Raw genomic sequence first — 13,587 nt, forward strand, 5'->3', positions numbered from 1 at the left:
ACAGTTTTACAGTCATTGGCCTACAGTCAGGTGATGCCTTCAGGGACTACTTGTACACTTCATGATCTGCAGCAGAAAGCCTTCTAAATAAACCAACAAACTATCTTTGATATTGAACCTAATAATTTGCCTAAATGATATCATGACTTTGCAAAGTAAAATACAGAAAAAAAAAAAGTTTTAGTCTTTATCTGTTTGGTCAGATTTTTTGGTCAATTTGAAAACTCCCACAGTGGGAACTAGTTTAACCTATCTCCACTGGAGTAACTGGTTTAGCAGCACTGGGATGTTTATTCATTAAACGTGGAGCATAACAAATAACACAGTAAGAAAACTACAATCTTAAAAAGACAAAGGAGGAAGCAGCAGCTGGTTTAAAGGGATCTTTACATCATGGAGGTCTTTTTCTTCTTTTATACTTTTTCTGTTTGAGCTTTTTAAAATCTGCAAAAATAATAAATTACTATAAAAAACAATCAAACAAAATTGCACAATATCCTAGAAGCAGGAAGCAGAATAAGAAAGAAAGACAGCTGCAGAGTAGAGTACACGGTGAGATCTAACCCAGTGTCTTTGGTGAGTAGACGGGTGTTTGCCTCTGGTGTGCAGGCCGCTGTCATCAGGGTCCTGCTGGTGTTGAATTTGGAGAGTAATAAATAAGAGGCTGCTGTTATTCTTATACAGCCGACCTCCTTCTCATACAAGTATGAAGTTATTTGGTGAAGTGTTTAAAAAAAAAAAAAGGATATATTTTCCTTTTCGATTTCAAACTCTTTTAAAGTCACTCAAGTAAATTTAATGACATTTCTACATGCTAAGACAAACCTGGCGAACATCAGTAAAACTCACTTCATCTTTATTGACTAAAAATATGTCACAGCAGGTAATTGCTGCCATCTCTGTCCTTATTTGTCACAAACTTACTGTTCCAGTGGTGGGCGCTCATAATGATGTCAGTATATACACAAACACAAGTAAATCCCTATGAGCCAAAGGTTTGCCTTAAACACTCAGTTTGAATTTCTAACATGGTGATTGCAGGCAGACAGTGCTTTGAGCACATGCTGTTCAAACCTGTGGTTTATGAGGGCCAATGAGAAGAAACGTGGCTTAAAGCATGGTGGTCAAATATACAGAACGGAGCCCAGGACTGGCCTGACATAAAGGTTCAGCCCACTGGATCATTTTGGGAAATGTAAAAACTGCAAATCACACTTGTGTCTCTTTTACAGCAGCCTCACTTATGAAGAGGTTGTGCATGGCCTGAAACGCTGCACCAGTAGTGCTGTCATGAAAAAAGAAAATTCAGCTTCATTAAGTGGAAAATCTGGACCTCAACAGGTTCTAAAATTATTTAAATACAACATCAGGTGAACAATATATAAATACACTGTGTCCTCAACCCCAGTGAAATGCTGTGATGGGACAGTGAGAGAGTTGTGCATAAATCAGGGCCTGCAAACATCAATGAGCTGAACCAATGTTGTACAGAAAAGTGAGCCAAGTTCCTCCACAATTATGTGAGAGACTCATAAAGTCACTCAGAAAACAACTACTTCAACTTACTGCTGCTAAAAGTGGTTCTCCAAGAATTTAAGCTTAATCTTTGTTAAGTATATAATAGTATAGGCTCATGTGTTGTTGTTCATTTGAGTTTGTATTTATCTAATTATAAAGGAGGATTTTTACTTTCTTCTTTGTGACCATAAGTAAATTATAAACCACTAAACTGCAAAAAAGGGACGTTTTTCTTAATTATTTGTACTTCATTTAATACCAGATCCCATTACTTACAAAGTAAGTAAGTAATGGGACTCTTTTTTTGTGAATTCATGACCTGCTCCTAACTCTAGCTCCTAACTTTTTGCATTGATTTCTGAAAGTGTTGGCCAACAGAGGAACAGAACTCAAACACATTTTTACAGTTGCAATTATTTTCATCACCAGTTTTATAACAAACATGTTGTTAAACTCATTCATACTCAAACAACTGAAATACTTTGCAGTTTTTAGGTTTTAAAATGTTATTGAGGAATAGCTTATCTTAAAATCAAGTAGCTGTATGTGGCTCATAAAGTCAACTGCATTGGATCCCTGCCTTAAACAGAAAGGAGGTAAGATGGCTTGTTTCCGACAGAGGATGAACTGGCCTTTGTATAATGGATTATTATGAACTGTGAATCATGCTAAGCTACTCAAGCAGAGTCCAAGAACAAAATGTGGTTTAATCTTTAAATTTATGGTTCATTAGCAGAATCTAATAGTAATAAATAAAAGTTAAATCAAAAACTTGCTGAGTTTCAGATTATTTTTTATTACTAAAAAAAGGCACCAAATACAGGCATCAGTATTGATAGCATTGTTGTCATTTTCCACAAAATGATAGCACCAAAAACATAATGTCATTCCCATAATTCCCCACTCCCGTGTAGTTTGATAGGCACACAGTGGGAAGATGACAGGAGGTGGGATCAGCGAGAAAGACGCATCACATGAGAACAAACGTGTTTTTCTTCAGCAGTGCACTCGAACCAGTGTCATACACTTAAAAAAATAATACAGGTACATCAGTAGCTGAGTGGTAACATAATACATCACAGGAGGGTAACATAAAAGTACATAAATGAATACAAATAATTATCTGAGCGATGTGAGAAAATGGATTCTGTGTCTTTGGGCAGAACAAAGGCAGGTAGACACGTATCTCCTATAAGTGATTATTTTCATTAGGACAACAGTAAGGCTGAAGCAGTCGATCGTGTGGACGGGATCAGTGAAAATCTACGTACACTGTCACAGAAAAAAACAAAAACTTTGGGTGATTTATTCTGAAATTCATGAGGAAAAATACTGCATGGCACTTAATATTGGCAGCTGTCAGAGCACAGTACAAACTCAAAAATTAAGAACTGGTGTTGAGCAACGTGACAGTACAAATGTCTCTAAGTAAGGCTTAAAAACAGGTTTATTTTTTTAAATGCAAATCCTGCTAATGAAGGCAGAAATAACAAAAGAGATGGCATAATTGCACTTGAAAAGGTTGTCATTCATTTTTGTTATTTACACTCATTCATTCTCGGGCGATAGCAGCACACCGGACGTGCCAAACACTTTAACAGCAGCTGTAGCTCGTGTAGAGGTTTCTCTGAAGGACGTTTCTTTTTCGTGGAGCCAGAATTTTGATGTTTAATTCATCTGCAGAATCACTGAGCAACACTAGTAATACAAGGGGGGATCAGAAAGTTCCAGCTTTTAAGCCAAAAAACCCCAAAACATGAAAACATTGCTTTAAATTTGTCACATTAAAGGTCATCTTCTAGAGAAGCCCTGATTTGAACACAAATAAACTCGTTATCCTCAGGTATAGAATTCAAAAATCCCTCAGTGAAGCAGATAATTCAGAGACGGTAAACCTCTGCCATGAGATGGAAAACTGAGGCCCCTTCATGGAGCCAGGGCAGGATGGGATGGCCTGGAGTCTTGATGATGGCTCCAAAAGCGAGTCAAACCCATCGACCTCCATGCAAAAATGCCCACCTTAACAGCATTAAAAGCACATTTTCAGCCTTGCTTCTATTGGTAGTTTACATTTATAATAAGATGCCAATTATTTTGTGTGTTTTTGGATATTGGAATTAAGGGCGTGGCCACAATAACTGACAGGCGTCCTGACACAAGCCGCTCTCTTTGTGTCTTTGTGAAGCCTTTTGATGATCATCTGATGATGAAACAGATGATTTAACTCCTGATATGTGCGATGTGGTTCAGACCAGAGGAGAAGCTGAGGAGGTTTGGAGACTGCCTACCAACTATTGGAGGTTTACTGGGCACGCCCAAAACTAATTGGAGAGATCCAGCTCAGGAACGCCTCAAGACCAGCAGGAGGAAGTGGGAAGTGTTTCTGGAAAACCTGCTGCTGGTGACGAGAGCTGGGTTTTTATTACGTTCCTTTGCATTTAAAGAAAAACAGCTCTTCATGGCAGGAGCTGACTGTTTGAACTGTGTGTATGTGGAAAATGGTGAATGTATTCAACAATCAGGCACTCTTTTCCTCAACAACAGGGCTGCTAGCACTACTGCTACTCATCACAAAGTTGTAGTCTTACTGTGAAGTTGGGGTAGTTGCATGAGCATCCGGGACTGCAGCACTGACAGTTTACGGTTTGGAACAGAAGCACTTTTCTCATTGACTGTCTATTCTTTTTCCTGGTCGACCGGCAGACGGGTCATTGATATTTGACCTACAGTCAATGGATTCCAACAATTTTCCAACCATGCTGCATTTCTAGAGAACACGGCAGAAATGCAGGCGCACGATGCCCACATCCACCCAAGGGTGGAGGATCCATCCATCAGGAAATACATGAACAGCACGTAGTGATGTAGCAGGAGCTCGGGGAGCAATTTTAAAATAAAGATTTGGCTATGCTCCAGAAGATGATCTTGAAAGGGAGACATTTAAAAGGCCTGTTCTAGGACTTTCTGATCCCATCGTTCATCTGAAGGAGGACTCCTACACTGGCTCCCCCTCCACAGCAGGGACATGAATAGCAGTGACGTGAATAAATGCAGCAGAAAGAGTTTTTTTTAATGTGTTTTTTTTTCTTACAAAAACAATCACCAGTGTCTGAGCTACGGCTCACCGTTTTGGTGCTAAAAAGGTTGCAAATGTCAAGTAACACAGTAATGAAATGAACACAGTTAGAGGTGAAGTTTGGCTGATCAGATGCAGATGTTTTGGCTGTTTCACACAGCTGTGTGTTTTATGGATTCCTGAGGTAGCCCAGTCGCCTGCGCGTCACACTCTTCCCTTTTTCAACGTGGTATAAAAATACATTAACCTCTCATTCCATTAAGTACAAACTTTCTTTTAGAAAATACCTTTTTTTAAATTCCACTTTCACCTTTTCCTCGCCTTCCTCGTCACGCGTTTCAGACCTCAGTGCCGTCGTTGAGGTTGTTGTGGAGTTTGACCTCCAGGTTGACCTGTTTGACCTTGGCCTTGCTGTTGGCCTCCTGGTTGCGGTTCAGGACGTTGATGTTTCTCACCGTGCAGTGCTTGGTGCCGAAGTTCTTCTCCACACACTTGTCCATGCACACCTCCACTTTGGTGTTGAGCGGATACTCCTCGTAGATTTTTGGTTCCTTCTTCTTGCTCTTCTTCTTGGCCAACCGTCGGCAGCGGCGGAACAAGAAGCAGGAGGCCAGCAGGACCAGGACCAGCAGGGTGATGGCGGCCACACCTCCCCCCACGGAGCTGCCCACGTGGGCGTTAAAGGTGGGGGAGGGCCCGGCTTCCAGGTAGAGCGACTTCATGTTGGTGCCGTTCTTTATTTGATCTCCTTCGTTGTCGTAGATGAGCGACTCGTCAAGCGTCAGCCGGCCGCTGCGATCCACCAGGTCACGTTTAGAACGGCTGAGCTGATACGTCACAGAGCGCTGAATCCTGGGGTTGGACCGCGACTCGGGGCCGATCACATAAATTACCTGCAGGTACCACTGGTGCCCCGCCTCCACCTGTCAATCCCCAGAAAGAGAGGATCATGTTAGCTGCACAGTTTGTTGTAAAGTAAATTCAGTGTTCACGAATTATTATGTAGAATATGCAGATCAATAAATCTGGACCCATCCAGCTGGTCTACGGCGCCCCAGAGGTGGGAAGTAACAACGTACAAATACTTCATTACTGTACTTAAGTAAAATTTCCAGGTCTGCATACTTTGAGTCTTTATTTTTTTTATTTATTATATATTCTTCCCCCTTTGTTGTATATTGGTTTCTCTTCTTCTTACTTTTGCACCTTTGTGGTCCAGCTACCCAATTTCGCTGTGCAAGAAACTGCACAATGACAATAAAAAGTCTCTAAGTCTCTAAGTCTACTGCAGTTCCCACACCCACTCTTTTTGTGAATGTTGCGAGCCTCCTTCTACACGTTGGTCAAGCTAAGATATCTGAACAGTGGATAAGAATTCCTGTTCTGTATGCGGGTCACTGTTTATGAATGCAAAAGCTTAAGGAACGCTAAACTGTCAGACTTCAGCATTTCAAGAAATTTATATTTACCAGCTTTTGATATCAAACTTTCATCACTTGCCCACAGATTTCACGTATTCTGTTACAATATAACTGATCTTTCATAGCCATATCAAAAAGGTCTATCTGCCATACTTCTTGTTACTGATTGAGATTTTATCAAAGTAACTATTTTAAGCATCTCCAAAAGTTCAAAGCTGCTGTGGCTCATTGAACAAGAAGTCTTTACTGTCTGGACTAAATCTTTATTACTTTCTTGTAATCAAACTTACATATTAACTTAACAGCATATTAACAGCTACTTCTCACATCAGATATATATACACATACACACAAACACACTATTGCTGTGCTAGACAGCGCTGTACCACATGTGCTGTTTCTGATTCCACACACCTTGTAGAGCGCATCAACCTTCATCGTGAAGCCGTCTACACCTGGCATGGCCGTCATGGACTGCAGCTCTGGGATGTCTGAGGCAAAGTGAGCCTCGAAAGGAACGTCGTGGAAAAATCGGTCACAGACATCGGGCTGTTTACGATCCTGCAGAGGAAACATGAAGAGAAGAAATGATAGCACATGTCCAGAAACACTGTAGTCTCTTTCTTCAAATCAGAAAACTTTAATAAATCTGTACCAGCAGCAGGAAGCGATGTTTGAGGTGTTTGTTGGGTTGAATGCAGCCGTACTGCGGCCCCTCGTTGTACAGAGTCCCCGTGGGGTCGAAGAAGGGAACATATCCGTCCCTGCCAGTGCACAGGTAAACCTTCTCCAGCTGCAGTTTGTAGGCTGCGTTCAGGTTCTGCTCAGGGTTCCACAAAACCCTGCCGTACAGAGTCTGACCTGCAGGGGGCAGCAGAGGGACAGGTTTTCTGCTGTGTACTGAAGCGTTTACTTTAGGGAATTAGAGTGACTCGGTTCATACAATATTGTAAAATACAGTAAACAAAATTTTATTGTCTTATTACATAATGAAAACATGTTTCTGTATATAATAGTAACAGAAAAGTATGAGTAATGTGAGGAAATATATTTTGTTAAATTAGTAATCATGTCCACTATTGAATATTAAAAAAAACACAAAAACAGATCAGCATGTTGTTTACATTTTAAAGATAAATGCCTCTTACTGTATAAAAAACCCCCAAATTAGTACAATAAATATTCATTATTTATTAATATTAATAATAAAATAAAACAAAAACAGCTGATTCTGAGGTGGTCAGACTCATTTTTCGTGGAATGACTTTTACATATATATATATATGTATATATATGTACCCATGGAGAACGCTCCTTTGTAGTCCATCTCAGCCATCGACACATCAGCAGTAGCCGGGTCCATCATGAACACCTTCTCATTGTTGCACAGCTGGAACTCCGTGTTGAGCGAGTAAACCACAGGAACAGGCCTGTTGGTTTGTTGGAAGGCAATCGGCACCAGAAACCTGTGGGGAAAAAATTTTGTTCAAGCTCCTTATGCAGTAAATCTCTATGAAATTAGTTTGGAATCTTGTTGGATTTAAATAAGAGAACTAATTTGAGAAACTGTCTGCGGTAAATGTCTGCAGCTGTTTGGTCGTACTTCTCTGGAGCGTGAGCTGTGCAGGACAGCTGTTTGTCACCGGGATCGATCCACGGCTGAGTTGGCTGAACAGTGCAGGGGACCAAGAAGACTGTGTACTCTCCAGAATAGTCCTTCCTGTTCAAGAAAACACAAAATTATTACTATCCCATCATCATGGGAGGTCAACACGACCTGAGCCTATAGGCTGGTTATGAATGAATGTACTGACCTGCTGTAGGAGCTGGTAGCCCTCCACAGCTGGTACGGTGAGTCAAAGGTTTGAGCGCTCCACAGCAGCTGGATGTCAAACTCGATGCCTCCGAGGTGGTCGGGGGCCATGAGGCGGGACTTGTGGCCCGGCAGGGTGTGGTGCTCAAGCACAAACTGACCTGGAGGGAGAATAACAGCAGGGGGTTTGATTTTTAGTGTAAAAAAAAGAAAGAAGAAGAAGAATATATCCTGCATCCTATTTTTGCACACCTCATAAGGCTTTGCGGTCTAAAGGCACCGCAATACCATTTGAACAGGCACAGTAAAGCCCTCTGAATGCAGTTCTACAAACACAGCGAAAACCTGAAGCTAAATTTAAAAATAACAAATGTTTGACCATAAAGGCTAGAACTGTGTAGAACTGTGGGATAAAACTGAAAACCTTAAATTGTCAGTTTAATTTCCTCTCTCAGTGGCCTCCTCATTGCTGTAATAAAAGATGGATTTACATTGATTTACCTCGATCACAGACTGCTCTCTCATTAGCTTCCATTTCTTGTATCAATAATAATATTAAGGCAGACATAATAATTCTATGCAATGCTCTTAGAACGTGTGTTTGTGGACTGACCTCTGAATTTGGCGTGAGTTTTAAACTCAATTACCAGCCGACCGTCTTCCCTGATATAGATCCTGATGATCTGCAGTCTGGCTGAGAGGACGCTGTCAGTCTGGATACCTGCAGACATGAAAAGCCAGCCAAAGAAAACCTAAATTAGAGCAGAAGTACATCACTAATAATTTCTTGAATAAGAACTTGGATACTTGGAAACAGTCTTAAATCTTAAATGATTTATTTCTACAATGCATTTTCATCATTATCCCATTTTTCAGAAAGGAAATAAACATTGTTACCCTGCACAATGAAAGCAAAACTACAATGTGAAACCAAAACACATCCCGCTATATGTTTACATCCAGGACTGTGGACAATAATAAGGTGTGCAGAGTTCATAGACATAAACTCATGACCTGTCCTCCAGAGCACGGTGTCATAGAAGAAAGAGAACTCCATCTCGGTGTGATGCTCCAGAGAGGCCCAGCCTCTCGGGGCTGTGACGTAGATGTAGGAGACATAGAGAGGAACCTGCACCGTCAGGAAGGACTGAGCAGAGTCCCGAACCTGGAAGAATAGCAGCAGCCTTTAATGTTAATTCTCTCAGAGGGTCACAGAGAACTTTCTTCTGTTTGTGAGGACTTTACACACAGTACAGAGCATTATTTCACCATCAAATAGATGCACTATGATTACATGATGGACGTCCACATCCCAACACAGTCACGGTCCCAGGTTCTGTTTCTGGGGCTGTCTACATGTACCCTATCCTGCAATCACTCCTGTGCATATTTTAGACCTTTCTCATGTCAAATGCCTTTATCTGTGCCTCCTCATCTCCTCTGTTCTCCCGCCTGTAACCTGAAAATCAATCAGTCCGACATTGAGGACTGAGGAGAAATATAAACCCATCGAAGTGCTTTAACCTGCATTTGTGCACACAGACACTTCTTTAAATCTTTTAATAGTATGAACTGTAGATGATGATATTCAATGTGCTTGCAGTTTTATGTTGAGGAAATTATGAAAATTGTTCCACAATTTTTTGGGAGGTTTTTTTTTTTGCAGATTGTTGAACCTCTGCCCATCTTTACTCATTAGAAACATCCTGTGATGTTCTTTTTACACCCAGTCTGTTACTGACATGTTGCCAGCAAATCAAAATCACTTCCCAGCCTTCTGTTGCTCCTGTCTCAACTTTTTCGACGTGTGTTGCTGACATCAAAATCAAAATGAGCTTAAGTTTTCCATAAAGTAGTGAAATGTGTCAATTTAAACATGCGATGTGTTTTCTATGTTTTATTGAGAATGATATGGGTTTAAACAATCAAGAATGCACAGGTGTGTCCTCTGCAGGGGTGTTTTTCCATTTAAATATAAAAACCAAACTACAGCTGCACTGGCAGCTGTGTGAAATGTCATAGGTTACTGAAAATGAAGCTCCTTGATCGCCTCCTTCACTTGGGTCTCTGGAGGGAGGGACTAAGACGTGAGGAGCGAAGTCGATGATGTGCAGTCTGGGGATAGTTTAGTCAAGACATCTGTTTTCTGCTCCCAGTGGTCTTCTTGTATTCTTCTTGTTTTTGTGTTACGCTTTTAGATTCCTTTATGAGTAACCGTTTTCCCCCTCTATCTCCCCCATTTCACCTTCTTCACCTTTGCTGCCACTGAGTTTTATAACTGATTTTTAAAATCAATTTTTTTTGTTTTTGCACATTTCTGCACACATAAATAACTCTTCCATAACAACTGATTCAATTTATCAAGAAGACTGAAAACATTGTGAAGAGCGACTGTTTTAAAAGCTCTGCCTTTGACCGTCCTACGCACCTGGAAGTCCGCGGTGACTGAGCCCCCGCACACGTCGATGAGTTCTGTCATGTCGTAGTAGGCATCGAAGGTCCAGATGCAGCTCTTCAGGTTGAGGTGCTTATAGAACTGGAGGCTCTTGCCCTCGCGGACGTTGGGGTTGAACTGGTAGGGGCGGTCGTAGCCGGGCCCCAGGGAGATGCTGTCATACGATACATCATCGAGGAAGCCCGACTCTGAGGAAGAGTGTTGTCAAAGAAAAGTAAGAAAACTACACGTCTGGTTTAATAATTATTTTTTAAATCGATCAGGAAATCTTGCAAGCATTGATTAAAATTGGCTGCCTGTAAAATATTAAACCACGAGAAGATGAAGCTGACTGCAGCAGAAAATTAAAGAATTTTAATATGGTGGTAATTCAAACGTGAGCCCTAGATACTGTAAATGGTTCAAATGTGGATCTAATCACACTGCAGCCTCCTGAAGATGAAATTTCCAGCTGTGAGGTCTGTGTTTGTGTGACTGACCGGCGATCCCCTGAAGGTCTTTGAGGGTGACCAGGTTGGAGCAGACGTGCTGCTGCCTGTAGATCGACTCTGACAGCAGGAAGTGAAGGTTGTGCAGCGGCATGGTGGAAACCAGGGGGAGCATTCCATCCTGATGGGGGATCTGGACTGAGATGTGGATCCTAAACCGGGACATACAGAGAAGAGCAGAAATTAGCATAAACTCTTGGTGAAGATGCTTATCTGGTTTAAAAAGCCGCTACGGACCGGTTGGGGTGCTCTTTGTGCTTGACGTCTAAGTATTTGAGTGTGGCGATAAAGGATTGAGCCTGGAAGCCTCTGGCGGTGCCCGTGGTGACGGGTGTGTGGCAGATGGAGCCCTCTGTGCCGATGGTGGCGATGTTGCTCCTCAGCGGTGTTCCCAGGTGTCCAGCTTTGTCTCTGGCCTGAGCCACGCAGCGAACGTGGAAGCGCCGGCTGAAATAAATGCTGTCCAGAACCTGAGAGACACGAGAGTTTCCACACACAGGGGAAAATTTTTAAACATAATTTTATTGTCTTACTGCCAATAAATCCTATTAAATAACAACCTAATGTATTCGCCTCTTAATTTCAGATTTATTTGACTCCTTAGTTTAACTCACCATATGGTTGACGCTAGTATACGGGGTTGTATCTGTGACCGTCTCAAAGGGGGATCGGGCGCCGCTGGTGTCAGTGGGAGCCGCCACTTCCCACGAGAAGTGAACTTGGGTCTGGTTGATTCCCGCCTCCTCACAGCGCTCCTTCATCACAGAGTACTTGGGGTAGTGAGGGTCACAGGGTGTGACACACACCAGAGGGTAACCTGGAGAGGGAGTCTTCTTGCTGCCCTCTTTGATCACCTCCTGGACATGATCGTAATCAGCGAGAGAGACCACCTGAGCAGGAAGGAGGGTGGGAGATCGTGTAAATGAGAGGAGTTCAGCTTTTACATTTCAAAGGGCTGGCGTACAAAACACAGTATGAGATGAGATTCCTCCTAAAAAGTCGTTTGGGGTAAAATCACCCACCATATAATATTTTAATGGCAGCTGAATAGATATATTCATTGCAAGTGGTTCTGGTAAATGCATAACAAATGTAAAAGCCTATAAACAAGTGCCTGAGGGAAAATGCTGCCCACGTTTGCTGCTGCTTTTTTGGAGTTCTCTGAATATGTATTAGGGGAGAGATGTGCTTTTGCCAGGAGTGGAGACGTTTCAAGTGACAGGTTCTCTAAGTGCTGCAGAAAATAGACAAAAGATTAAGTTCTCAGCTGAATGCTAAAGTTCTCCTAAAGGCTGAACATATCCTCCACTTCTGCTATTCTACTGCTCCTGCTTCATGTATCCTCCAAGGTTCCTTACAATAGGCGTGGCAGGTAGGATGAGACTTCCTGCCGCCTCCTGATCCAGAATGGTCACTGTGGCCATTGTGATCTCCCCAAGCACTGCCTCCACTGGGTCATCAGGCCCAAGGACCAATGAGAAGGACTCGTGCCACTCTCTGTCCTCATTGGACAAAATCTCCACTTTAAAGAGGATGTGGTCCATGCCTATGGAGAAAAAAAAAACATATTTACTCCCAGTAAAATCATCCCACTAACACTCTTCCCAAGTCCCAACGAGGAGCATTTTCAGCACTTACCCGGGGTGAATTTAAGCACTCGACTCTTGGGATTGTAGTCGACTCCAGATTGGGCCGATCCATCCCGGGTGCTGCAACGGATCTTGGACGTTCGGTCCAGATCTCCTCTGCGGATCACTTTGATGTTGAGCACTTCGATGCCATCTGGACCGGGAGGCTCTCTCACCTGAAAGGACGCCTGCTCGAACTCAATGGTGGGAGCTGGAGGAACGGGAGAAGTCTGACTGTCAATCATTTGCACATATAAAACTTTTAATCAGCTTCCAAAATAACAGGTGCATCCAATTAAAACTTATAGAACAGCGGTATAATAAAACCCACCTCCATTAAGGTTTTACTCGTTTTCTTTTTTTTTGATGGAAATAAATAAATACAAACATCAGGCACCAGGCGATAATTAAAAATGAGCCTGTCAGGGAATCAATTCGTGTCACATACATCTGTGCTTCGGGAGGATTTTTAAACATTATTTGTTGAAGTTGACCAAAAGTTGACCTTTGGAATACAAGCATGCTGATCCACACAGGTGTACACACGGGTGTTCACAGACGAGGACTACACCTTTCTTGGCTGCTGCCTCAAAGCACATTGTGCGCTGTCTATCTTGCGTGTTGCACAATATCGTTTATTATTTAGTATCTACTGATATCTACTGCTAGCTAGTTTATTGTGATGGTGCTGTATTTATTATGTTGCTCTTTTTTGTTTGTTTTCTCTTCTGTTTTTTTTTCTCCATACAGGTGATCCAGGTGTTTTGTTTTTCTTTCTTTCTTCCCCCCTTCTCACCGTCTCTTCTCCCCTCTGGTTTTCTTTCTCTCCCTCTCTTTCTTTCATTCTTTCTCCCTGTCCTATCCCCCAGTCATGTCTGTCCCGTTTGTAGCAACTGAAAATAAAATAAATTCATAATTATAATAAAGGTCAATCAAATGGACCAATATGGCAAGGCCATGATGATCCACTTGGTAAAATAAATCCGCTTGGCATCTTTCTTGGCCTTAAGACAACAATTCTGATGGCTAAAGAGCCAAACGGGACACACAAAAAAAAAAAAAGAAAAGAAAAAAAAAAAAAAAAGAAGTTGACCAAAAGAAAAAACGAGGAACATTATCTTAAAATTAGTTTGGAAATCAGGAGCAAGTTCAACATACTCAGGATATTTTATCCATACCAGGCTTCAG

General features: G+C 41.9%; 1 protein-coding gene across 1 annotated transcript in view; it reads right to left on the reverse strand.

The window, feature by feature from the left end:
- Positions 1-2,294: 2,294 nt before the first annotated feature.
- fras1 (Fraser extracellular matrix complex subunit 1) overlaps positions 2,295-13,587 on the reverse strand; it is a 303,829-nt gene continuing 292,536 nt past the window's right edge. Inside the window, exons 60-73 of the mRNA XM_085295515.1 lie at positions 12,410-12,610; positions 12,130-12,317; positions 11,386-11,661; positions 11,009-11,241; positions 10,763-10,923; positions 10,257-10,471; positions 8,843-8,993; positions 8,442-8,549; positions 7,830-7,989; positions 7,619-7,735; positions 7,315-7,481; positions 6,671-6,876; positions 6,430-6,576; positions 2,295-5,517 (exon numbers count right to left, since the gene is read on the reverse strand). Of these exons, the coding sequence (XP_085151641.1) occupies positions 4,933-5,517; positions 6,430-6,576; positions 6,671-6,876; positions 7,315-7,481; positions 7,619-7,735; positions 7,830-7,989; positions 8,442-8,549; positions 8,843-8,993; positions 10,257-10,471; positions 10,763-10,923; positions 11,009-11,241; positions 11,386-11,661; positions 12,130-12,317; positions 12,410-12,610 (2,915 nt within the window). The 3' untranslated portion in view covers positions 2,295-4,932. The remainder of the gene's footprint in view (positions 5,518-6,429; positions 6,577-6,670; positions 6,877-7,314; positions 7,482-7,618; positions 7,736-7,829; positions 7,990-8,441; positions 8,550-8,842; positions 8,994-10,256; positions 10,472-10,762; positions 10,924-11,008; positions 11,242-11,385; positions 11,662-12,129; positions 12,318-12,409; positions 12,611-13,587) is intronic.

The sequence above is a fragment of the Mchenga conophoros genome, linkage group LG12, assembly GCF_057382185.1.
Source record: "Mchenga conophoros isolate Kocher_MC1m ecotype Shallow Benthic linkage group LG12, M_conophoros_male_GT1.1, whole genome shotgun sequence".
NCBI classification, from domain to species: domain Eukaryota; kingdom Metazoa; phylum Chordata; class Actinopteri; order Cichliformes; family Cichlidae; genus Mchenga; species Mchenga conophoros.